We start from the raw sequence: 27,007 nt of genomic DNA, 5'->3' as shown, positions 1-27,007 counted from the left end.
CAGGCAACTGGCATTGTTTGCAAGACAGTATCCATATCCCTCCCACCTCAGTTCCCTTTAAAGACACAACAGGTGCTAAACATCTAAAATTTGCATACGAAGGATTTTTACTAGACCCTTCCACCACGATGAGGACATCCTGTTGGAAGGGACCCTAGTAGCTAGCTATTAAAATGGAGGAAGGGGTTGCAGCAACTTATTTTGGAAGCAAACAGCCTCAATTAGGTGTTTATCACCTCTCAGCTGTAATGAGTTATAAACATTTAATTGAGGATGTTTGCTTCCAAAATTTGCTGCACCCTTCCTCCATTTTAATAACTAGCTACTAGGCCCCCATCCGACAGGATGACCTCCTCGTGTTAGAGAGGTTCTAGTACAAAATCCTTTGAATGCAAATTAGTTTGGAAGCACTCTTGCCTTGCAGCACTGGGTGCCTTGTTCGATTCTCAGCCAAAGGGCACTATCTGCACAAAGTCTGTTTTTTTTTTTTCCTGTGTCTGCGTGGGTTTCCTCTGGGCACTTGGGTTTCAGCTCGCATCACAAAAACTTACAGATAAGTTAATGGTCTTCCCCATAAAATTAGCCCTAGAGTGTGATATACACACTACATGACACATACATGGACATATGACTATGGCAGGAAATAGATTGTGAGCTCCTCTGAGGGACAGTTAAGTAGGGATGGCCCGCCTTAGGAGAACACCTATAGAAGCATGTGATCAGTTTGATCAGCTGATAGATTTGTAAGGTTCTGATTTGCTGGTCCTGATCATGTTAAACCAGGAAGTCATCACTGCAAAAAAAAATCTGCTGATCAAACTGATCACATGCGTCTTCATGAGTGCTCATAATCAGGGCCATCCCTACAGTTAAGTGACAAGACAATATACTTTTGTACAATGCTGTGGAAGATGGTGGTGCTATGTATAATAATAATTTAAAAAAAGCCATTTGCCTGGCTGTGATGCTGCGCTTTTAGCTTAAGTTGATTTTGAGTCGCTCACCTGTAACAAGCGTATAACCACAGTGGTGTCAGACCAGAGTCAAAGCATCAGATTTGCATGCTCATTCTGGGCCAGTGACTTATAGCGGCATTGGCAATGTAAATGAAGGCACCAAAAAAAATGCTTTGCTTAGTGGGTTTTTTTGTTTTGTTTTTGCCAATTAATAGCAGTTACATTTCAATGATCCCAGATCAGGTTTTACAGGGTTTATAATAGGTTTGCTTTCTGATTTCTTGGAACTTTTTGCAAGTATTGCCATCACGTTTTCTTCAAACCCAGCAATGCAGACAGGAGCTTTAACCTCCTTAGCGGTATGCCTGACACTGTCGGGCATACCACTTCCTGGCCCCAGGAGTCCCCCATGTAAAATTCATGTGATCCAATGGCTGAAACCCCTTTAGCTAGCACTAGGCTAGCTAGTACAAGTCCCAGGAACCCCCCGAATTCATTACTCCCCCTCGATCCAGCGATCGCTCAGCCTCACTGCACAGCTTCAGTCTCTCTATGGGAAGGATCGAGTTTGCGCATGACGTTGGCGACATCATGACGTCATGTGCGATCCTCCCCATTGAGAACACCAGAGCTGTACGGGAAGGCTGCGCCGATCGCTGGATCCAGGCTGGGTAATAACGAGGGAGCAGCGGAGATCGGGGGGTGCAGGGCATTTATACTAGGTAGCCTAGGGCTAGCTATAGGGGTTTCAGCCATTGGATATCTGGGGGGCACAAATTGGCAAAATCTCCTGAGCGGCATAATGCTCAGGAGGTTAATAATCTGAAAGTGCATACACATGCAATCAGTGTTGCCTCAAATGGTCGTGGCTCAATTAGTATGACACTGCGGTGGGATGGGTGTTATACAGTATGGCTAGAAGTATGGTCTCTCCTTTTAAGTTTTATCCTCCGTGTGATTGCCTTTCACTCTGAACTCTATGGGCCTGATTCACAAAGCGGTGCAAAGTTTTTGCACGCCAGTGAAAAGCCCTTTATCACGCCTAAACTCAGTTTAGGCATGATAAGAAGAAACTCGCGCGAATTTTCCGCGCGCAATCGCGCGGCGCACGGTGCAGCGCGAGCGATGCGCCCATTAAACCCTATGGGCGCTGCGTGCGATTGCGTGCACAAAACTTTGCGCGCGGGACTTTGCGCGCGATAAAGAGCACAAATCGGTGCTAACTCACCGGTGCAAAGCTTATCATGCCTAAAGTCTTTTAGGCGTGATAACTGAGTTATCACCGCTTTGTGAATCAGGCCCTATATGTTAGTGCCATGGAAGATGATAGTGCTATGTTAAAAAAAAAAGTCAATTAAAAATTCTGGTTGAGAGCTTATGTTGTATAATAACTTTCAACCTTGTATAATGTTCAACCTGTTCTAGAACAAAGTGCGCAATGAAGTCGTATATATAGGTTAACTAATTAACTGCTGTATGTTACAGTTAATGTACAGTTTTTTTCTAAATGTAACGTTTCCATTCAACAGCACAGAAATGGAGTGTAGGCTTCAAATCTTAAAGGACCACTGTCGTGAAAATCCTTAAAGGATACAGCTGTGTAAAAATAAAAAAAATCCACTTACCTGGGGCTCCCTCCAGCCCCCGCTAGCCATCCTGTGCCCACGCCACAGCTCCCCTCTGCTGGTTGTCCAGGGTCCCCTCCGGCGCAAGATATCCACTGCGCGAGCGGCTCTGAGTCGCGCTGACATCATCTGGACTGGACTGCGCAGGGGCAGTAGTTCTGCGTAGTACTGCCTTGATGACGTCCGTGCGACTCAGTGAGCCACATGGTAAATAGCAAGCATATGCCGACCTGGCTGTCTAATCCTAAGTGCTAAATGGGAGTCAGATATTCACCTCAGTAAGGGCCACCCTTGACTCTATTTTAGCACCTATGATTAGTCGTCCCCTCATGCTGCAGTTTATGACGCTGGTGATGGGGGCATGTCTGGATGAGCCTATGGAATTTGAGGAGCTGGTGGTCAATATTCTCTGTATACATATTCAGTAGCTTGTTGGCTTTAATCCTGATGTCCCCCCCCCCCCCCCCCCTTCATCAGGTCTGCCAATATCTCCGCCCAGCCTTATGCTCATTGGTTACGCTGCTAGATGAAGGGGGGGTTTAAGGTGTGACTTATACAGTTTACTTGATGGCATTTGCGGTTTGAGAAAGGGCTTCACAGCCTAAAACAGCGTTTTGTCACTGCTGCAGTGGTGTTCATGTAATAAAGGACTTTAAAAGGAAATTAATATGGCAGCCTGCATATAGTTCTCACTTCATGTTTCCTATAAACCATACCAGTTGCTAGGCAGCCCTGCTGGACTATTTGACTGCAGTAGTGTCTGAATCAAACCAGAAACAAGCATGCAGATAATCTCGTCCGATCTGACCATGTCAGAAATGCCTGATCTGTTGCATGCTTGTTCAGGGTCTATGGGTAAAGGTATTAGAGGCAGACGATCTGCAGGATAGCCAGACAACTAGTATTGCTTAAAAGGAAATAAATATGGCAGCCTCCATATACCTCTTTCTTTAGCTGTCCTTTAAATATATTCCTTTGTGTGGTGCCGGCCGCTTATGGATTTTCAGGAATCTAATCTGCACAGAAAAATGTGGTTGGGAGGGTAGGTAGAAGGAGCAACCTCCAGTTCTGTGCAAGTTGCAGAAAGACAGCATCAAACAGTTGATCTGTCAGCAAGCTAATGGTGGTTTGTCGCTTGCCTATATTCAGTGGTAGCAGGATTGCCGTGGATTATACTGTTAAATAGCTGTTGAAGGATTGGGTTCTCCACTGCTGCCTTGTCTGATCTCTGCATCTGTGAGAAGAGAGAAATTAATCCCAAGCGCTCACTTGCAAGTTACCATTGGCAAATGTGTGCCTGTCTGCATACTGTAGAAATTCAAGTGGCCATATAGTAATAGTTTACTGATGAGTCTATTAAAGGGAACATTAACTGTCATCAAAAAAAAAATGTTTCACTTACCTGGGGATTCCCCAAGCCCCCTGCAGCCATCCTGTTCCCTCGCCTGTCCTCGTCTATCCTCAGTTCCCCCGCCGCGGGTTAGTTTCATTTTCAGCCGACTGAGTCTGCCCCTGTCCACGCGTCTCCTTGTATGTGACAAGACACAAAACCTTTTTTTTATTCTGTAGAGTAGGCCTTACTTCCACTTGTATTATGTATTTCTGTGCAGGTAGGTTTTTGCGCTCAAGAAAACAAATGTCTTCCACAGCTATGCAATACAAGTTATAGGATTAACATCCATGGTGTCTGGGGCAAAGAAGCAACTTGCTGACAATGGAGGAGACCCCGGAACCTTGGTGCAGCGGCCAGGGACAGATGGGCTGCCAGGGGCTGGAAGAAGCCCCAGGTATGTAGATGTGTTATTTGGGGGACCCTCTTCCGCGGCGATCGGCCCGAACACGCAGCAAGCAAAGTGCTTGCTGCGTGTTTTAAAAAAAAAAATTACAAAAATCGGCCCAGCGGGTCCTGAGCGGCGCCCTCTGGCGGTCATTGACGAGCTGAGCTCATCAATACCGCTAAGGAGGTTAAAGGAGTCCCGAAGTGACATGAGGTAGACGTGTATGTACAGTGCCTAGCACACAAATAAATAACCCTCACTGATAAAATTCCCCTTTTTATCTCTTTCTTGCTCTCAGAAGCCATTAACTGCTAGGAAAGTGTTTTATGGTTGGAATTTCTGATCAGTGAGGGTCACACTGTAGTCACTTCCTGTCTAAATCAGGACTGAGTCAGCCACTTATATACCTGATATTTAACTCTTTCAGAGAAAGGAAAAAAAGGAACACAGCATAGTTATTTGTGTGCTAGGCACTGTACATACCATGTCTATCTCATCATGTCACAGGTCACTTCGGGTCTCCTTTAACAGTGTGCTGACCAGAAAGCTGTTATGGGGTAATAGCCATTTTCAAAATGGAGGACGAAGAATTCCCTTGATCGCAGTGGACAAACAGGTACAGGAGAAAGAGATTGAGTAGACTACATGGGAGGAAAGTATGACTTGTTTATGTATGTTTTCACTTTTAATTTTCAGTTCAGGTTTTCTTTAACAGCCAACAAATTCCTGACATCACTTTGTGGGAGGGGTTTCACCACAATATTCGCCAAACAGAACCCCCTGATCTATTTGACAAAAGGTAAAGGAGGTATCAGCTGCTGACTAGACTGAAATGCAATCCTTGGTCACAGTTCCTGTTCAAAATGTCCTGTTTTACTGATGGCTAACACAGTACTTTACTGCTACTTAAAGAGACTCTGTAACAAAATTGTCATCCTCATTTCTTCTATCCTTTAAGTTGCTATACCTGTTCTAATGTGCTCTGTCTAACTGCAGCCTTTCCTAATTGCACAGTGGCTGTATTATCTCTGATATATGATCTAATCTTCTCTCCTCTGTCGGCTCTGTTGGGCTGAGGCAGTCAGGCTGGAATGTGCTGTGCTGCTTGTGATTGGATAGAAGCTATACACACCCTCTCCATGCCCCCTGCACACTCTGTATGACTCACACACTGAGGTACTCTCAGCCTGTCACTTGCTATGCCTTTTGTTTGTAAACACTGCATAAAACTGGCAATTACAAGCCAGGATTGCAGCAGGGAGTGGCAGAAACAGCACAGAGGGGCCCAGGAGAACATAATGAATAGAATGGTATGCTTTTATTGTAAGTATTTTAGAGTACAAATTTTCTTTAAGTAATATATTTGTCACCAGGGGCGTAACAATCAACCCTGCAAGGGATGCAGAGGCAGGGGGGCCCATGTGGGGGGGAAGAAGTTTATTTTACCTGTCCTGAGAGCCCTTCTTTTACCCATCCTGAGGGGCCCAGTGATTTCTAGTTACGCCTCTGTTTATCACTATTTTACAAACGTATAATTCTCCCTTAATAAATAACCGAGCCTGGAGTTTGACGATCTTCTACCTTCCTTGAAATAGAATATTAGCCTTCCAGTTCTACAGCCGAATCTGTGCATAATGCTTATGAAGAGTCACTATTATACTTAATGTAAAATTACATAACGCTAATCTGAGCTGCTCAGCCAAAGCAGATTTCTTCATCTAATTAGTGAGCTATTGCCTGTCCAGTGTTTCTTGGAGCAGATTGTCTTTTAAGTAGCTGAATGGAACAGCCTAATGAGGGAGGAGAGTGTAATTGAACTTAGGATCAAAGGGCTAAGTAAGCTTTCTGGGTTAATCTTTGAAAATTATAAAAAAAAGAAAAGTCTCTGCTGAGCAGGAAATGGTTGATATTAGTGTGTGTGCTGTATTGTATGTAATGTGAAATCCCTGCTCTATTGAGTGTTTCCAGGCACCACCAGGGTCGGTTCACACTGCACCCAGCATAAGTAGTACCAGTGGCTTAGCAATAGAGGGATGCACAAGTTGAGAACGCACTGGGGCCTCTGGACCAGAAGGGTCCATTAGGGACCCTCCTTCATCCATACTATTAGCACTTCATTAGTGCTATGCTGGTAATGAACACCTCTATATGTGCATTGCACAGTGGTAATCCTTAAAGGGCAACTATCGAAACTAACTAAAATTCTAAATGCCACATATATTTCCAGTAATTACTAGCAAATGGCAATACAAATACTTTTTCATCTTTTAATGTTTTATATGAAGAAAATGACATTTACAGAGAACAGTTCTCACTGTGGGCATTACTATGGAGGACTGTGCCCTGCACATCCAGCATACGGAAACCATCTTTGCTGGCTCTAATACTGTGGATGGAACCTGTTCAGAATGATAAAAAGCAGAAATATAGCTTCAAATGTGTGTAAATAATCATCAGCTGAAGCTCTATGGTAGAGAGAGACACACACAGGAACACAAAGTGTAAAGTTAAACAGTACAGTTTACAGCCAGGTTACAGTTCAGCTCTGCTCTGCCAATGCAGACGCAAAATTGTTACAAAAAAGCTGGATAAACATGGCTTTTTTTCACACAGGCTGTGTTGAGACCTCTGAAAAGCTTTTTTTTTTTTAGTGTTGCTGGCTAAAGGCTCTATAGGTATGTGGGGTTGACAGAAAAACCCTTTCTGTAAGTAGTTCTTGAGCAAACTATTTACTGACACTGCAGCTGTCCTTGATAGGCTTTAGGGCTCCAAATCGAGAGTGCATGGGGGCCCTATGTAAAACTCACACTGGAGCTCTAAGCTCTTTAGTTATGCCACTGAGTAGTACTGTATGCATCTAGTATGGAGATGCTGTGCTGTTCCAGGGATGTGTTGCATGGTCCTCTACCACTGCGGGGTAGATAAGTGCTCTGCGCCGGGTGATGCAATTCAATCTACTATCTGAAACAAAATCATAAGAATTCAATACGTCAGAAATGGTTAAGTGTGAACCAACTTTTTTTTTTTTTTTTTCTGTTGCCCATTACATCAAAAAATACAGGGTAAGGGAGCCTACTGCAAACAGAGCCTAAGGCCCCGTTCACATCTAAAACCGCGAAACGCTGGTGATTACTGCCTGCATTTTGCAGGAGTGATTTTCCCGCGATTAACGCGGAAAAATCACTGGACACTGCGGCGGTTTTGGAGCGATCGCGATTAGCATGCTGTTTGCGAATCACTGGAAAACCGCTGCATGGAACATGTTTGCGGTTAAAGCTAACCACAAACGCGGCAGTGAGAACAGTGCCATGTGTTACATGCTGTAGCGGTTTCAAAAAAAACAAAAACACTAGTGGTTTGCCTTGAGCAGAAATGCAGATTGCCGCTGAAGTGAGAACGGGCCCTTAATTCTATTCCGTAAATCTTTTTGTATTTTATCCTTCCATCCTTTGTGGTTTGTTGCTGGTCTTACTGTGTTTTAATACCCACACATTTATATTTGTTCATTTTTTTTTTTTTATTTTTCTTCTTCCGGGTCCTCCACTCACCTAACCTGTATCCTAACCACTTTGTTTCGATCTCCTTTTTTCTTTCTTTCTTTTTTTTTTTTTTTTTCAAATGTTTGTCTCCACAATTTTCCTTTTTGAAAAATAGATTTTAATGTGTTAATTCTCTCTATTCTAGTATCCTTTTTTCTCCTGAGTTTTCTCATAGAAAATCTTTTTTCTTATTTATTTTTTTCCCCTTGCCTACAAATAACTTTTCAGCACCAAAGATCTGAAAAATAACCCAAACCAAAATTGATTTTTTTTTTTCCCCCTACCAGCTTAAGTATTTTCTTGCTTGCTGGGGCTTAAAAGGTCGTTTGATTAGGTGTGAGAAAACTCAGGAGGAAAGTAAATTGAATAGGGGTCAGTGGCTCTAAATGACAGTTATCTGCTGTAGTGTAAAGGGGCCCATATACCTAACGACTTTCCCGTCGACATACAGCATATTCGATCACTGTGATTAAATCTGCTGTGAAATTGTTGCGCAAACACTTACAGAACGATCGATTTCCATCCGAAATCAATCGTTCTCGTCGATCCGTCCGTGCGGAAGATTTTGCTCAATCGTCGGCGAGTCGGGAGTGCGTCGATAGCAGCGTTCGAATGCCCGACGACCGATGCAATACATTACCTGCTCTGCCGGCGCGAGTCCCCTGGTCTCCGTTGTTCCTTCTTCGCTGGGCTTCGGACCGGCTGGCTTTACTTCTTGTCCAAGCAGGAAGTTTAAACAGCCGGTCCGGAGCCCAGCGGAGAAGGAGCAGCGGTGACCGGGGGATTCGTGCCGGCCGGAGCAGTTAATGTATGCAGGGGGGGGCGGCAGCAGATTCACAGATTGTGATCGGTTTCATGCTGAAATCGATTCACAATCTGTTTGCAGTAAAGGCAGCCATACGATCCCTCTCTGATCAGATTCGATCAGAGAGGGATCTATCTGTTGGTCGATCTGTTGGCAAATCGACCAGTGTATGGCCACCTTTACTTTCACAGGTGACTAGTTAGGGTTTAAAAATGTGGCAAAAAAAGTAATAAACTTGGTGAATAGGGGCCTTTGCCTATTTTTATCTGTTTATCACAGCGTTGTAGATCTTTATTTTAGCATGCCTATTCAGTATGGCTAAAGAAGAAACATTTCTTGAATGTAGAAATGAGTGACTGCAATTGATGCAGTAGCATTTCATTTGTCCAGCAACCTAAGTCTCGCTAACAAGCTTGGGATGATTACACAACTGACTTAAAACCAATTTGTTCTCGGTTCATTAGTAGCAGCAGTACATGGGAACACGGTCATTTACTGGAGTTTTGGGCAGCACACAAAGAAAGCTCAACTTCTTAACGATGTGCTGCTGACCATGTTGTGTACACATTACAGCATAGCCAAGGGACACACTGTGCCAGCACAACAGGTGTTTTACTGTTCTAAGTTTTCTGTCACTTTGACTTTCTCATGCATTCCATGGTATGTTTGTCCACTCCTTTGTGCTGCTTCCTTTGTTTGTTTTCTCTTCTTGTATTTGCTGATGTTTATTCCTGTCCGTATTGCTTGTCACCAGATTCTCTCTCTCATCCCTTCTCCAACCCACGTCTCTATTAGGTAATACGTTATTTTTATTTTTTATTTTAATTTTTTTTTAATCATTGTTCTCTAGGAACAGCATGTGGAGTCGCAGGCTGACATGGCTCTTTCCAGAGGCCAGGAAGCTCCTGACAAAGGCTACAGAAGTGCATCAGGGGGCGCCCAGGTTCTGCAGGCGGTCTCTGTTAGGGAATCGCTGGCTCAGCACCGCTCCAGAAACTCACCCATGCTCCTGGGTCCTGCACAAAGATCACTTTGGTGAGTTGCTGTAAGAACTTTACAGGCCTTTTCAATAATTGTCACAAAATGTTTGTTTTTGTGTTTGTTTGTTTTTGTTTTGCTTGCAGTACAGTCTTGAGGTTATTCCATAGTTAGGTTGTAGTGCATGTGATTAGAAAAGGGGCTAAAGCTGTAATGGCAGAGTGCAGTGCCCCATGGCACACTTCTGATGTTGCCCCTGACCATTATTATTATTTATAGAGCACCAACCTATTCCGTAGTGCTGTACAACGTTCAAAACGTACAACAGTGGGGAGCATAGTTACATGAGCAGTTTGACCCCCTGTACAAATAGGACATCCAGTGGCACAAGTACGGGGGGGGGGGGGGGGGGAATGAAGGGGTTAGCAGATGAAGCAGTGAGCTTTGAAGAGGAACTCCAGTAAAAATAATGTGATAAAGTGCTTTATTTTTACAATAATTATGTATGATTTAGTCAGTGTTTGCTCATTGTAAAATCTTTTAAATCCCTGATTTACATTCTGACATTTATCACATGGTGACCTTTTTACTGCTGGCAGGTGATGTCGCTGCTGATTGCTTTTTTTCCAATAACACTCCAGGACAGGTATACATTGAGACTTGGCTCCTCCCAGGAACAGGAAATATCCTTCAGCCTCTCTATAAATCAAACAAGGACCAAGGGTCAGGCAGTATTGGATATTTCCTGGTCCAGGAACCAGGTCTCTCTATGTGCTCGCTGTCCCGGAGAGCCTGGGTGGCTAGGGAAGGTGTTGGCACACAGTGGATCCTGCTACCTACAGAGGATCTGCTGGAGCTGGGAGTTACCTGTGGGGTTGCCGTTCTGGTTGCAGTTCCCAGCCCGGATGTTTCACCCTGTTGGTCGGCCTGGGGTGAGAAGGCAGCGCTTCAGGAAGGGCCGCACCGAAGACGCACCACGCGGAGGCAGCGGCAGGGAAGTTGGCGTCCGGATGATGCGCATGGCGGAGGCGTAAAGCGGAAGTCTTCCGGCCGCGACCTCGGAGAGTACTTCCGGGTCGCGTGACGTCACTTCCGCATCGCCGGGTGAAGAGGTGCGGCCGCCCGGAGTCCCAGTTGGTCTGAATCTCGGCGTCTCGCAGCACGGAAGGATGTCTGAGATAGAGCAGGAGCCAGGAAAGGTAAGATTGCTCTGCTGGGACCCGGGCAGCGGTGGTGACTCTTGTGGGAGCATTCAACCGTACGCAGCATGGAAAGTTTGGCTGCATGGTGCCTATATTGCAAAGGGTGCATTACAAGCATAGGCTGTGGCTATGCAATGATGTATTACCTATTAAGCATTATTTTTATGTTTTTGCATACATAGGCTTATATTGACTTTGAAGTGCATATTGTGTTAATGAGAAACTTCTGAAAAAGTTTAACTTATGCAGACTTATGTTATTAATCAGTATATTGCATATAACTTTTGCTTAGTCATATTGGTATAGGTTAAAACCTATAGATAAATATTGATTTACTTCACATGGTATTTTTGCAGGACACAATTAGCTTTATGTTTTTTTGTGTGTATTTCAGGGCACTTCTACAAATGTACCTGACCCTGCAAAGACCACTAAACGGTGCCCTGTGTGCAATACAAAGGTCAATCCTGCATCAACAAAAATTTTATGCAAGGATTGTACCTACAAAGTAATGAAACAAGAATCTGCCTCTCAGAGAGATATTCAGGCTCTGAGGCAAGATCTAAAAGACACACTTAAAGAATTTAGAGCTAGTGCAACTCCTTCCAAAACAGACACACCAGCTGAAGATTCCGATCAGGTCGCTCATATTAAAGTACCTGAAGCGGTTACGCATAAGAAAGCTACTACTAAAACTAATAAACCAATTATCCTATCAGAGGAGGAAGAAATTAGCGATAATGATGACGTTTCGGCAAGTTCTGTTGAAGCACAGGAAATGGAAAATAAACCCTCTAAGTTTAAATTTCCTGTGGCTGAAACTGAAATGCTATTAACAGCAATATATGAAGATTTAAATTTAAATAAAGCAAGTACTGAACCTAGTTCTCTACATGATAAATTATATGAAGGTATGGAAAATCCGCAAGAGTTGAATTTTCCTGTACATCAGACAACAAAAAATTTAATTTCAAGTCAATGGAAAAATCCAGACAAAAAGTTATTTATGTCCAGAGGATTCAAGAGACGTTTTCCCTTTTCAGATGAGAACTGTAAAATGTGGGACAAAAGCCCTAAACTAGACTCAGCATTTTCACAAGTTAATAAGGATGATGAACTGGCATTTGAAGATCTTGGTCACTTAAAAGATCAATCAGATAAAAAGATTGAATATGCATTAAAAAGGTTGTGGCCTGCAATTTGTGCCAACTTTAGGCCTTCAGCTGCAACAACCTGCGTAGCAAGAATGCTCGCGCTATGGATGCAACAATTAGAAGATAATATCAATAAGGGTGCACCTAAAGACCAGATCATTAGTTCAATGACTGTGATGCATAAGGCAATTGCCTATATAATTGATGCTGCGTCAGAATCTATAAGACTGACAGCTAAGGCAGCAGGGATTTCTAATGTAGCCAGAAGAAATCTGTGGATTAAGACCTGGCATGGTAGCATGGCTTCAAAAAATAGAGTTTGTGCCATTCCGGTAGTAGGGGACACTCTCTTTGGGCCAGAGTTGGATGAGGTTCTTGAAAGAACCGCCAATAAGAAAAAATCATTTCCGAAAAAAAGGCAGTTTAAAACTGGGAAAAGGTTTTTTCGTCAGAACAGACAGACAGACAAACCTGAAATGCAAAACAAAAGAAATTGGTCCTTCAATAAAGATCAAAAAAAGCCGGGACCAAGTTTCAAAACTCCATACACGCAAAATAAACAATGACACGCTAAAAGTGGGAGGAAGATTGGGCTATTTCCTTCCACATTGGAAGCAGATAACAAAAAGCCCGTTTATTATAGATCTAATAGAGAGGGGTTATCATATAGCTTTCAACACAAGACCTCCAAAAAAGTTTGTGATAACCAAGAGATTACTGTTGCCTCAACATCAGGAGGCATTAAAGGAGATCATCACAGATATGCTACAAAGGCAGGTGGTATCAGTAGTTCCAGTGATGCAAAGAGGCGAAGGCTTCTACTCAAAAGTATTCCTGGTTCAGAAACCGTCAGGGAAATACAGAATAATTCTCAATTTAAAACCAATCAATCCATACATAAGATACGAAAAGTTTCGGATGGAATCCATTTATTCCATAAAGAATCTACTGATACCAGATGGCTTTATGGCAAGTGTAGATCTGCAAGACGCTTACTGGCACATACCAATAGAACTAAATTCACAAAAGTTTCTGAGGTTTGCAGTGCAGATGGAAAAGGAGGTTCAGCATTTACAATTTCGCTGCCTCCCATTTGGCATAACATCGGCCCCCAGAATCTTCACGAAAGTGATGGGAGAACTAATCGCAGCAATACACAAAAGAGGAATTATTATAATTCCTTACCTAGACGACCTACTAATTCTAGCAAAAACTTTAGAAGAACTAGAGGAACACAAACGGACTGTACTAGTGCAGTTACAAGAGGCAGGCTGGATTGTGAGCAAAGAGAAATCGCAGCTTACTCCAACTCAGGAAATTTTATTCCTGGGGTTTGTAATAGACTCAGTGAAACAGAAAATTTTTCTTCCACAAGAAAAAATACAAAAGATTGTATCCGAAGTGAGTACATTTTGTGCACACCAATCAGTGACAATCAGACAAATTATGCGACTCCTCGGCCTGCTGTCTTCAGCAGCGCCAGCAATCCAGTGGGCGCTGAAACATACCAGTATTTTGCAGTCATGGATGTTGACCCAATGGGACAAGCATCAAGAGACACTAGACAGCAAAGTGACAGTGGATTCCCAAACGAAGGCCAGTTTGGAGTGGTGGCAAACATTGCAGCATCTCACCCAAGGCAGACTATGGTCGTTACCTATTCAAAAGATCCTAACGACAGACGCAAGTCTGTCAGGATGGGGAGCCCACGTGGACACTTTTCAGGTTCAGGGCGTATGGAGTCAAACGATGGCAGAACACTCATCGAACTTCAGGGAACTAATGGCAGTAAAGATGGCTCTAATCAGCACGATACATATTCTAAGGTCATCTCATGTTCAGATTCAGTCAGACAACTCGACGGTTGTCTCGTATCTGAATCGCCAGGGGGGCACGAGATCCAAAAGATTACTATTTCTAACTATGGAGATCCTGGATATAGCAGAACTCGAGTTACTATCCCTAACGGCAGTACACTTGAAAGGGGAATTAAACGTTCTGGCGGATCAATTGAGCAGGGTACAGACCTCAAATACAGAATGGTCCCTCAATCAAAATTTATTTCAGACAATAGTGAGCAATTGGGGACAACCACAAATAGATTTATTTGCGAACAAGGCCAACAGAAAGTGCGAACAGTTTTATTCCCTCAATGTCATGGACAGTCCATTAGCAATCGATGCTCTGGCGCAGAACTGGAATCAGAGTTTACTGTATGCATTCCCACCGTTAAATTTGATTTCCCTGGTACTTCAAAAATTAATGAAGTCACATTGCCAAATGATACTAATTGCCCCGAATTGGCCCAAGAGGGCCTGGTATCCGCTTCTCCTCTCAATGTTAACGAAGCAACCATGGGAAATACCGTTATCAGAAAATATGATACAGGTACAAGACCAGGCTGTGACCAATCTAGGAAAATGGAAACTTACAGCGTGGTATCTGAGAGGGCAGTCCTTGAAAGTAAGGGATTGTCTTCAAGAGTAGTGAATACTCTGTTAAAGAGTAGGAAAGAGAATACTCGTTTAATATACCAGAAGTACTGGAAGACTTTTAATTTATGGTTAGAAAACTCAAACTTCCAATCAACAGAAATGGCAACAATTTTAGAATTTCTGCAAGAGGGAGTAGAGAAAGGACTGGCCTTAAGCACAATTAAGGTCCAGATATCCGCTTTATCAGTTTATTTAGATAAGAAATTAGCATTAGACCCTCTAATTATTCGATTTGTCAAATCGGTGGAAAGGAATAGACCAGTAAGAGTCAGACAGTTCCCAAAGTGGGATCTATCTTTAGTCTTGCAGGCATTGACATCTGATGAATTTGATGAGGATTCTCTAAGGATGTGTACTCTGAAAACAGTATTTCTAGTAGCGATTACGTCTGCTAGACGGATTAGTGAACTACACGCACTATCATGTAAAGAACCATACTGCTCTTTCTTTGACGATCGCGTCGTTCTTAGAACAAGCCCGGAATTCCTGCCAAAGGTGGGAGACATGTTCCACAGAACACAAGAGATAATACTACCTTCTTTCTGCAGAGACCCAAAAACGGAAAAAGAAAGTAAACAGCATAAATTAGATGTTAGAGAAAATCTAATGTCTTACCTAGAAAAAGTGAAAGAGTTCAGAAAATCAGAGTCGTTATTCATCAACTATACAGGCAAATCCAAAGGATTAAAAACCTCCACAAAGACCATTGCCAAATGGATAAAGGATTGCATCATACAAGCATACAGCATTATGGGTAAGGATCCTCCAGAAAACTTAAGGGCCCATTCCACCAGGGCAGCCGCAACTACGTGGGCTTACAGGGCAGGTACATCACCGTTGAATATCTGCAAGGCGGCGACCTGGAAGAATCTGGGAACATTCATGAGGCACTATCGATTGGACCGAATAACAGAGTCCGATCAAGACTTCGGAAGAACTGTCTTAAAGGCAGTTAGCCCACCCTGAGGTTGGTGATTGATTTCTTGCTTATCATCTCAATGTATACCTGTCCTGGAGTGTTATTGGAAAAACCAGGAGTTAGCTCACCTGGTAACGACATTTTAAGTAACACTCCAGGACAGGTGGGGGTACCCACCCCCATATATATCAAGTATTGCATGATATACATGTTATGTTATGTTATATGTATGTAAATGTAATATAATAGGGTTATGTTGAGTATATTGTTCCTGTTCCTTTATATTATACTGCCTGACCCTTGGTCCTTGTTTGATTTATAGAGAGGCTGAAGGATATTTCCTGTTCCTGGGAGGAGCCAAGTCTCAATGTATACCTGTCCTGGAGTGTTACTTAAAATGTCGTTACCAGGTGAGCTAACTCCTGGTTTTTGGCAGTTGGAAACAGCTTTAAACAGCTATTTCCCACAATGCAACAAGGTTCACAGACAGGAAACTGCCAGGAGTACCATGGTCCTCAGTCTCCTGTGAGAGGGGTTTCACCACAATATCAGCTATACAGCACCCCCTGATGATCCGTTTGTGAAAAGGAACAGATTTCTCATGTAAAAGAGGGTATCAGCTACTGATTGGGATGAAGTTCAATTCTTGGTCACGGTTTCTCTTTAAATTCTAGCTATAGCAAGTTATAAGCTTTAGGCAGGAATATGAGAATTTTGGGATGCAGTGTACGTTGAGCAGTGTACGGTCACCAATTGCAAAGGCAATAAATCTGAGCGTCTGTTGAGTTAAAGGACACATATAAGTGAATAGTGTAACACTTCGGATACATCTATATCAAAGGCCGCAATAGTTTACCCAGAATGAGCTCCTAGCCCCACTGTGGGGTGATGAAGACGAGTATGTGTCAGCAGAGATGGCAGACCTCTTCCCCATGGCAGCGCACATGCTGTAGTGCCTGCACAGTGACACAAGGGTCAAGCAGATGCGTGCTCGGGAGGGCATGTGGATCACCCTGATGCTGGGCCCACGGCTGAAGGGCACACTGCATCAGTTCCTGCCTGCAGGAGGGAGACCCTGTGCGCCAAATGATGGATTTGCAGCGGTCCCTGGTTCAGTGCTTGCAGGAAGCCTTCCCCCAGACTTCTCACCCCTCTGCTGTCACAGTCCAACCAGCACAGCAGCAGGTGCCTGCGTCCATCAGCAGCAGACTCCCATCAAACCTGCTGTCTCTCACAAAGGCGCGGTACAGCTGCCGACTGAGGAGGTGCCTGCAGCAGCATGTGGCTATCAAAGCCAGAACCAGCGCCTGACCCGGATGGTGGCAGACTTCATGGGGTCCTACAGCGGGCTTGACAGCGACACCCCTGTGGACCCCTTGGATTACTGGGTCAAGCACCTGGATATTTGGAGTGAGCTGGCTCGGTACGCGCTGGAAGTCCTTGCTTGCCCCCCTTCCAGCGTGCTGTCCGAAAGGTGCTTCAGTGCGGCCTGTGGCGTGGTGACTGAGAAGCGCTCTCGTCTGTCCATCTTGCTGGCCTATACTGGGACACCAGCTATACCAAGTTACCTATACTGGGGCACCACCTATATCTGGCTACTTATGCTGGGGGAACCTATGCCTGGATACCTATACTGGGGGCACCTATACCTGGCTAGGGCAGGGGGCAAGCTGAGACAGAAGGGGACATGAGGTAACAGGGAAATAAAAGAGGCACAGGGGATCAGAGGCGGACAAGAGGCACATGGAGAAAAGAGATGAGACGGGAACATGAGGTCACACAAAGGGACACAAAAAAAGGCACAAACTGAGGTGAGACAGAGGGGAACAAAAAAGGTACATGAAAAGGGGGGACAAGAGAGAATGGATGAAGCCATAAAAGGATAGGAACGGACCTACAAGTCCCGATCTCATTTGTTAACCGGGGAGTACCTGTATTTTGCTAGTATTTGGCGCCACCCACAACATGCCATGGCCACTTTTTACCACATTACGCTGCGCACGCCGCTTTCTTCAGTGTCGGAACCATGCACATTTTTCGCCGAAGCGCACTTCAGACATGGGGGCAGGGTGGCTAATGGGTGGGCACAGCAACCAGTGGGTGGGCCCAGGGAGGGGTGGGCCCATGCCTGATGTGTGAGGGGCCCCAAAATTTCAGGTGGCAGCCCTGGCTACACCCCTAGGCTCTGTAATGTTCAGGTACAGCATACGTTTAACCTGTAAGTTAGCTTTTTTTGTGAGCTTCTAACTACTACATTCCCTTTCTGTGAAAACAGAGCTGCTGTACTCTGGCACTTGCATGCGGTTTGATTATGTGTGGCTACGGGATCACTGCCGCTCCGCTACCTGCTTCAATCTCAAAACCAACCAGCGCAGCTTGGATACAGCCAAAGTAGAACTGGACATCAAACCTGCACAGGTTCGAGTAGAAGACAACACCCTGTACCTGACATGTAAGTCTGGTTATATGTTCCTCATTTTTTTTTTTTTTTATTGATCCCAAGCGAGATCAGAAAAGATAGCAGATTTGTATTCAGCATTGTAATGCAGGCAGAATTAGGAGGTGAGAGATATATGAAGGCTGACCTATTTATTTCCTCTTAACCACTTGAGGACCTAGGGCTTTCTACCCCTTAAGGACCGGCCACTTTTTTTCCATTCAGACCACTGCAGCTTTCACGGTTTATTGCTCGCTCATACAACCTACCACCTAAATGAATTTTGGCTCCTTTTCTTGTCACTAATAAAGCTTTCTTTTGGTGCTATTTGATTGCTCCTGCGATTTTTACTTTTTATTATATTTATCAAAAAAGACATGAATTTTGGCAAAAAAATGATTTTTTTAACTTTCTGTGCTGACATTTTTCAAATAAAGTAAAATTTCTGTATACATGCAGCGCGAAAAATGTGGATAAACATGTTTTGGATAAAAAAAAAAACCATTCAGTGTATATTTATTGGTTTGGGTAAAAGTTATAGTGTTTACAAACTATGGTGCAAAAAGTGAATTTTCTCATTTTCAAGCATCTATGACTTTTCTGACCCCCTGTCATGTTTCATGAGGGGCTAGAATTCCAGGATAGTATAAATACCCCCCAAATGACCCCATTTTGGAAAGAAGACATCCCAAAGTATTCACTGAGAGGCATAGTGAGTTCATAGAAGATATTATTTTTTGTCACAAGTAAGCGGAAAATGACACTTTGTGAGGGAAAAAAAAAAAAAAAAAAGTTTCCATTTCTTCTAACTTGCGACAAAAAAAAATGAAATCTGCCACGGACTCACCATGCCCCTCTCTGAATACCTTGAAGGGTCTACTTTCCAAAATGGGGTCATTTGTGGGGTGTGTTTACTGTCCTGACATTTTGGGGGGTGCTAAATTGTAAGCACCCCTGTAAAGCCTAAAGGTGCTCATTGGACTTTGGACCCCTTAGCGCAGTTAGACTGCAAAAAAGTGCCACACATGTGGTATTGCCGTACTCAGGAGAAGTAGTATAATGTGTTTTGGGGTGTATTTTTACACATACCCATGCTGGGTGGGAGAAATATCTCTGTAAATGACAATTTGTTAATTTTTTTTACACACAATTGTCCATTTACAGAGATCTTTCTCCCACTCAGCATGGGTATGTGTAAAAATACACCCCAAAACACGTTGTACTACTTCTCCCGAGTATTGCGATACCACATGCGTGGCACTTTTTTGCACCCTAACTAAGCTAAAGGGCCCAAAGTCCAATGAGTACCTTTAGGATTTCACAGGTCATTTTGAGAAATTTCGTTTCAAGACTACTCCTCACGGTTTAGGGCCCCTAAAATGCCAGGGCAGTATAGGAACCCCACAAATGACCCCATTTTAGAAAGAAGACACCCCAAGGTATTCCGTTAGGAGTATGGTGAGTTCATAGAAGATTTTATTTTTTGTCACAAGTTAGCGGAAAATGAAACTTTGTGAAAAAACACAATTAAAATCAATTTCCGCTAACTTGTGACAAAAAATAAAATCTTCTATGAACTCGCCATACTACTAACGGAATACCTTGGGGTGTCTTCTTTCTAAAATGGGGTCATTTGTGGGGTTCCTATACTGCCCTGGCATTTTAGGGGCCCTAAACCGTGAGGAGTAGTCTTGAAACGAAATTTCTCAAAATGACCTGTGAAATCCTAAAGGTACTCATTGGACTTTGGGCCCTTTAGCGCAGTTAGGGTGCAAAAAAGTGCCACGCATGTGGTATCGCAATCAGGGCTGTGGAGTCGGTCCAAAAATCCACCGACTCCGACTCCTCAGTTTAGGATTCCTCCGACTCCGACTCCACGACTCCGACTCCTCTAATTTGCATATTACAATTTTGTTGATTAAAAGTATGTAACATGAAATTCGTCTCTTAACTGCCAACGCTTAGGAATTTTACAAGACAACTGAAGTGAGAAGGATATGTAGACTACTATATTTATTCCCTTTAGACTAAAACTAGTACTTGGTAAGAGTACTTGTAAAAGGTACAAACCGGAACAAAGAACATCTATCAGGCCCTAGGCAATGTAAGTGTGGGTACATGTAAGAATGATGTGCAGGTACTCTGCAGGGGAATGAGGAGATTGTAAACAAGACAACACCTCTGTGTTCAATGTGCACAGCATTCTCAGTGGATTCCCTGCAGCTCTGTGGGGAGTGCATATGTAGAGTATAGTACTACTGTGTAACAAAGTAAACCTGAGACAGATGAAATTAAAGTTTTATATATACCTGGGGCTTCCTCCAGCCGCCTTCAGGATAATCAGTCCCTCGTTGTACTCCTCCACCACCTGGATCTTCTGCTATGAGTCCAGGTACTTGAGCCAGTCAGGCGTAGTGCGCATGTACACACTCCGCCGCCAGGAGCATGCTACACCTGTGCAGCACTATTGCGCAGGTGCAGAATGTTCCTGGCTGTGGGAGCGGCATGCGGCTGGACTGCGCTGACTGGCTGAATTACCAGGACTCATAGCAGAAGATTCGGGTGGTGGAGGACAGCGAGGGACTGATTAGCCTGAAGGGGGCTGGAGGAAGCCCCAGGTATGTATAAAACGTTACTTTTCATCCGTCTCAGTTACCCTTTAATTTGTAGTCACCAAACCAAATTTTAATAACATATCAAATTATTTGATTTCATCAGCAAAGGGAGTGCGTACATTTGCATAAATCAGCATCAATGCGGAATTATTTCCATCTCGTTGACCATCTCTATTAGTGACATGGCTACACATCAGGCTTTATTCTTACAGCATAGATGTTATTTAGTATATATAAGAGATTCCTGTGTGCACATCATATATACAGTCACAATCAGATATGTATATCTGACCTTAAAAATACGGGGACTGCTTTATTGAAGCAGCACAAGTAACTAATTTTGATTGGTTCATTTCATTTTTGTAGACAAAGCACAGCTTTTACTGTATATATACTGTATATATACATTATTTTTAATGACTATTATCTGAGAAATAGAACATTTTATCATATTTTCTATTTTAATTACAGTTACAAATTCATTAGGAGTCGGAGTCGGTGCATTTTTTTCCCGACTCCGACTCCGACTCCAGGCACCCAAAATTGCCCGACTCCACGACTCCGACTCCACGACTCCGACTCCGACTCCACAGCCCTGATCGCAATACTCGGGAGAAGTAGTACAACGTGTTTTGGGGTGTATTTTTACACATACCCATGCTGGGTGGGAGAAATACCTCTGTAAATGACAATCTTTTGATTTTTTCACACAATTGTCCATTTACAGCGGTATTTCTCCCACCCAGCATGGGTATGTGTAAAAATACACCCCAAAACACATTGTACTACTTCTCCCGAGTACGGTGATACCAAGTGTGGCACTTTTTTGCACCCTAACTGCGCTAAGGGGCCCAAAGTCCAATGAGTACCTTTAGGATTTCACAGGTCATTTTTGTTTCAAGACTACTCCTCACGGTTTAGGGCCCCCTAAAATGCCAGGGCAGTATAGGAACCCCACTAATGACCCCATTTTAGAAAGAAGACACCCCAAGGTATTCCGTTAGGAGTATGGCGAGTTCATAGAATTTATTTTTTGTCACAAGTTAGCGGAAATTGATATCAATTGTTTTTTTTTTCACAAAGTGTCATTTTCCGCTAACTTGGGACAAAAAATAAAATCTTCTATGAACTCACCATACTCCTAACGGAATACCTTTGGGTGTCTTCTTTCTAGAATGGGGTCATTTGTGGGGTTCCTATACTGCCCTGGCATTTTAGGGGCCCTAAACCGTGAGGAGTAGTCTTGAAACCAAATGTTGCAAAATGACCTGTGAAATCCTAAAGGTACTCATTGGACTTTGGGCCTTTAGCGTACTTAGGGTGTAAAAAAGTGCCACACATGTGGTACCGCCGTACTCAGGAGAAGTAGTATAATGTGTTTTAGGGTGTATTTTTACACATACCCATGCTAAGTGGGAGAAATATCTCTGTAAATGACAATTGTTGTTTTTTACACACAATTGTCCATTTACATAGAAATTTCTCCCACCCAGCATGGGTATGTGTAAAAATACACCCTAAAACACATTATACTACTTTTCCTGAGTACGGCGGTACCACATGCGTGACACTTTTTTGCAGCCTAGGTGCGCTAAGGGGCCCAACGTCCTATTCACAGGTCATTTTGAGGCATTTGTTTTCTAGACTACTCCTCGCGGTTTAGGGCCCCTAAAATGCCAGGGCAGTATAGGAACCCCACAAGTGACCCCATTTTAGAAAGAAGACACCCCAAGGTATTCAGTTAGATGTATGGCGAGTTCATAGAAGATTTTATTTTTTGTCACAAGTCAGTGAAAAATGACACTTTGTGAAAAAAAAACCCAATAAAAATCAATTTCCGCTAACTTTTGACAAATAAAATCTTCTATGAACTCGTCATACACCTAACAGAATACCTTGGGGTGTCTTTTTTTTCTAAAATGGGGTCACTTGTGGGGTTCCTATACCGCCCTGGCATTTTACGGGCCCAATACCGTGAATAGTCTGGAAACCAAATGTCTCAAAATGACTGTTCAGGGGTAAAAGCATCTGCAAATTTTGATGACAGGTGGTCTATGAGGGGGCGAATTTTGTGGAACTGGTCATAAGCAGGGTGGCCTTTTAGATGACAGGTTGTATTGGGCCTGATCTGATGGATAGGAGTGCTAGGGGGGTGACAGGAGGTGATTGATGGGTGTCTCAGGGGGTGGTTAGAGGGGAAAATAGATGCAATCAATGCACTGGGGAGGTGATCGGAAGGGAGTCTGAGGGGGATCTGAGGGTTTGGCCGAGTGATCAGGAGCCCACACGGGGCAAATCAGGGCCTGATTTGATGGGTAGGTGTGTTAGGGGGTGACAGGAGGTGATTGATGGGTGTCTCAAGGTGTGATTAGAGGGGGGAATAGATGCAAGCAATGCACTGGCGAGGTGATCAGGGCTGGGGTCTGAGGGCATTCTGAGGGTGTGGGCGGGTGATTGAGTGCCCTAGGGGCAGATAGGGGTCTAATCTGATAGGTAGCAGTGACAGGGGGTGATTGATGGGTAATTAGTGGGTGTTTAGGGTAGAGAACAGATCACTGCACTTGGGAGGTGATCGGACATCGGATCTGCGGGCGATCTATTGGTGTGGGTGGGTGATCAGATTGCCCGCAAGGGGCAGGTTAGGGGCTGATTGATGGGTTGCAGTGACAGGGGGTGATTGATGGGTGGCAGTGACAGGGGGTGATTGATGGGTGGCAGTGACAGGGGGTGATTGATGGGTGGCAGTGACAGGGGGTGATTGATGGGTGATTGATAGGTGATTGACAGGTAATCAGTGGGTTATTACAGGGGAGAACAGATGTAAATATTGCACTGGCGAATTGATAAGGGGGGGTCTGAGGGCAATCTGAGCGTGTAGGCGGGTGATTGGGTGCCCGCAAGGGGCAGATTAGGGTCTGATCTGATGGGTAACAGTGACAGGTGGTGATAGGGGGTGATTGATGGGTGATTGATGGGTAATTAGTGGGTGTTTAGAGGCGAGAAGAGATGTAAACACTGCACTTGGGAGGTGATCTGATGTCGGATCTGCGGGCGATCTATTGGTGTGGGTGGGTGATCAGATTGCCCGCAAGGGGCAGGTTAGGGGCTGATTGATGGGTGGCAGTGACAGGGGGTGATTGACAGGTGATTGACAGGTGATCAGGGGGGATAGATGCATACAGTACATGGGGGGGGGGGGGTCTGGGGAGAATCTGAGGGGTGGGGGGGTGATCAGGAAGGAGCAGGGGGCAGGGGGGGGATAAAAAAAAATAGCGTTGACAGATAGTGACAGGGAGTGATTGATGGGTGAATAGGGGGGTGATTGGGTGCAAACAGGGGTCTGGGGGGTGGGCAGGGGGGGGGTCTGATGGGTGCTGTGGGCGATCTGGGGAAGGGGGGGGGCGGAAATCAGTGTGCTTGGTGCAGACTAGGGTGGCTGCAGCCTGCCCTGGTGGTCCCTCGGACACTGGGACCACCAGGGCAGGAGGCAGCCTGTATAATACACTTTGTAAACATTACAAAGTGTATTATACACTTTGTATGCGGCGATCGTCGGGTTAACATCCCGCCGGCGCTTCCGTATGGCCGGCGGGATGTTGCGGCGGGTGAGCGGCGGAGGATCGCGTCACTGATGACGCGATCGCTCCGCCCATGCCCCTACAAGGACCGCCGCCATTTGTCTATACGGCGGTCCTTGCGGGGTGCACTTCCCGGCCGCCATTTGTATATACGGCGGTCGGGAAGTGGTTAATCAATGCACATTGCCTGGCTGCCCCCCCCCCCCCCCACGCCATAGACTGCTTTAGGAAACTTTTAGTTATACGCAAGCCATTTGCTTTCTTTCCAGCTTTGCGTAAGAGTGGACTTAGCTTTAGGAGGGAGATGCCATCGGGTGGGAGGAGGAATCTTGGGGCCCATTCACACTTGAGCATTTTGCCGGCGGCTTCGGCAAAACACTCAAACGCTATCGCTTTTCAAAGCACTAGTGTAATAAGTCTATGGGACGCTCTTACTTGGGCGATTTGCGCAAATCGCCCAAAAACGCTATCGAAGCGCTAAACGCGATTGCGGAAAACACCGCAGTGTTCAGTGATTTCCGCTGAAAAATCACTCCTGCAAAACGCCGGCTGTAATCGCTGGCATTTTGCAAACGCAAGTGTGAATGGGCCCTTAGGGAGGTTTTAGGTTTAGGCAACACCAGGGTGGTTTTAGGGTTAGACACCGCCGGGGGGCTTGGGGTTAGGCAGCACCGGGGAATGGTTCTGTGTGAGTAGGGTTATGTTTAGCCATAGTAAATATTACTAATATTTTACTATCACAAATGTAGTAGTAGATCGCTAAGATTAGCAAATATTACTAGCGGCAATCCCCTGCACCCTTTTTTCCAGGCGCCTTTTTTACATGTATGCGAGCAGGACTGCCAGGCAACTGGTATTGCTTAAAAGGAAATACATATGGCAGCCTCTATATAACTCTCACTACAGTTCTCCTTTAAATTGATATAATAAATAATGAAATAAAGTTATGTGCATTCAAAGCGAGGTTCATTCTAGCAAGGTGTGGGTCGCAAAGCAATTATGAACACTTAAACGCCAAGTTCACTTGTAATGATCAAATGTGGTAAGCAAACGTCATTTCCTGTTCCTTTAAAGGAGAACTGTAGTGAGAGGTATATGGAGGCTGCCATATTGATTTCCTTATAAGCAATACCAGTTGCCTGGCAGCCCTGCTGAGCTATCTGCATGCAGAATCACACTAGAAACAAGCATGCAGCTAATCTTGTCAGATCTGACAAAAATGTCACAAACCCCTGATCTGCTGCATGCTTTTTCAGGGCCTAGGCCTAAAAGTATTAAAGGAAGAGGATCTGCAGGTTAGCCAGGCAACTGGTATTGTTTAAAAGGACATAAATATGGCCTCCATATCCTCTCACTACAGTTCTCCTTTAAGTGCTAACATATTCTGTGGCTCTAAACAAAGAAACAAACATGGTGTACATAATAATACAGACAATGGTATAAATCCAATATGGACACTGGTACAACACACAGAATTGGCACTTACTGAGTGCTTTAGGAAACTAGCAGTGTGCTTGGCTTTGATCAGGTAAAATACTTTCCACCACTTCTGCTGCCAATAAACTCTGCAGGAAGGATGGGAAAGAGGTTGAGCAACCACTAAACACCAGGAAAAAATGCTATGGGAGACACCAGGCAACGTTGTATAGGCGATAAAAGGAGGACCACTAAACAAGCGTGCTGTATGAGGGGGTGGGGGAGCTACTAGACACCAAGTGATGCTGTAAGTGAGATGGTGGGTACCACTGGACACCAGATGGAAGAAGGGTGAGGGTTGCTATTGTGCACCAGGTAAAGCTGTATGGGGGAAGGTACTACTAGACACCAGGGAATGCTGTTGGGGGGGGGGGGGGGGGCTTAGTATTGGACGCCAGAGAACACTGTATAAGAGAGGGGGATCACTAGATGCCAAGGAATGCTAGAAGGGGGTACTACTAGCTCACCAGAAAAGGAATATGGGGATGATAAAAGTAGTGGCCTGCTTTTCTACCCTAAGTATACTCTTCAAACTATTTTTCTGTTGTCTGACTGGAAAATTGAGTATCTTGGCTTATATATGGTAAAGTGGGGGGGAGGAGGGGGAGTAGTTGTACAATGAGTAGTCAAATGACTAATGTTCTGCATAGTTGAGGATACAGTAGCATATATTTTTCTGACTATCCTAATTTGCATTTTTTATTCTGTGCACTAGCTCATTAACACATTGCTCTGTTTCTCCGCATACCAGGGCCAGATGGTCACAAGACCAGATATGGATTGCAGTGGCTAACACAAAACTGCTATGAAGGCCAGACGCAACAGCTTGTGCAGCCTCGCATTTTATGGAATGCAAAGACTTATAGTGAAGCAAACCTAAAGTCCGTCAGCTACTCTGACTTCCTGGAGACAGATGAGGGCCTCCGACACTTCCTGGGGAATTTCTTATTGTACGGCATTGCTTTTGTGGAAGATGTTCCTGCCACACAGGAGGATACAGAGAAGGTGGCACACAGAATTAGTCATATCCGGTAACTAGAAGAAAAGCCTCTCTTTTCTGCTGCAACTTATCTGGCTAATATCCTCTGCCATTAATACGCTCTGAAATGTATGTCCCAGTGAGAGATTGCAAATCAGCTGTTCTCACTCAGCAGCATTTGATTGGTTCACTTACAAACTGCATACGTTTGCATGCTATTGGCATAAAATCTGCATCTGCTCAAATTATGATCTTACCGTGACAGTCCTTCTAATACCATCATACTGTTTTTGTCTTTTTTTTTTTCCCCCCCTCCCTAAAGAGGTATGTGGACCCTCTTGTTGCCTATTGATTACAAACACCTTAGCTTCCCAGGAGACTGTATGGTGTTGAGCTTTGCACACATTTTCAATAATGACAATTTCAGCCGAAAATCTGTGTGGCCACTGATCGATCAGGCATCGGTCATTA

General features: G+C 44.3%; 1 protein-coding gene across 2 annotated transcripts in view; it reads left to right on the top strand.

Annotated features, from left to right (window-relative positions):
• Positions 1 to 27,007, top strand: part of TMLHE (trimethyllysine hydroxylase, epsilon) — a 76,419-nt gene that overhangs the window by 14,268 nt on the left and 35,144 nt on the right. Inside the window, exons 1-4 of one of the 2 annotated variants that reach the window (XM_068249543.1) lie at positions 9,193 to 9,310; positions 9,554 to 9,738; positions 17,727 to 17,903; positions 26,309 to 26,588. In XM_068249543.1, coding sequence (XP_068105644.1) covers positions 9,561 to 9,738; positions 17,727 to 17,903; positions 26,309 to 26,588 — 635 coding nt within the window. In that variant the 5' untranslated portion in view covers positions 9,193 to 9,310; positions 9,554 to 9,560. Of the gene's footprint in view, positions 1 to 9,192; positions 9,311 to 9,553; positions 9,739 to 17,726; positions 17,904 to 26,308; positions 26,589 to 27,007 lie in introns of those variants that run through there. The other variant, XM_068249542.1, reaches the window with a different exon arrangement.

Source organism: Hyperolius riggenbachi, chromosome 8 (assembly GCF_040937935.1).
Source record: "Hyperolius riggenbachi isolate aHypRig1 chromosome 8, aHypRig1.pri, whole genome shotgun sequence".
NCBI lineage: Eukaryota > Metazoa > Chordata > Amphibia > Anura > Hyperoliidae > Hyperolius > Hyperolius riggenbachi.
This window is presented reverse-complemented; position numbering and strand designations above follow the sequence as displayed.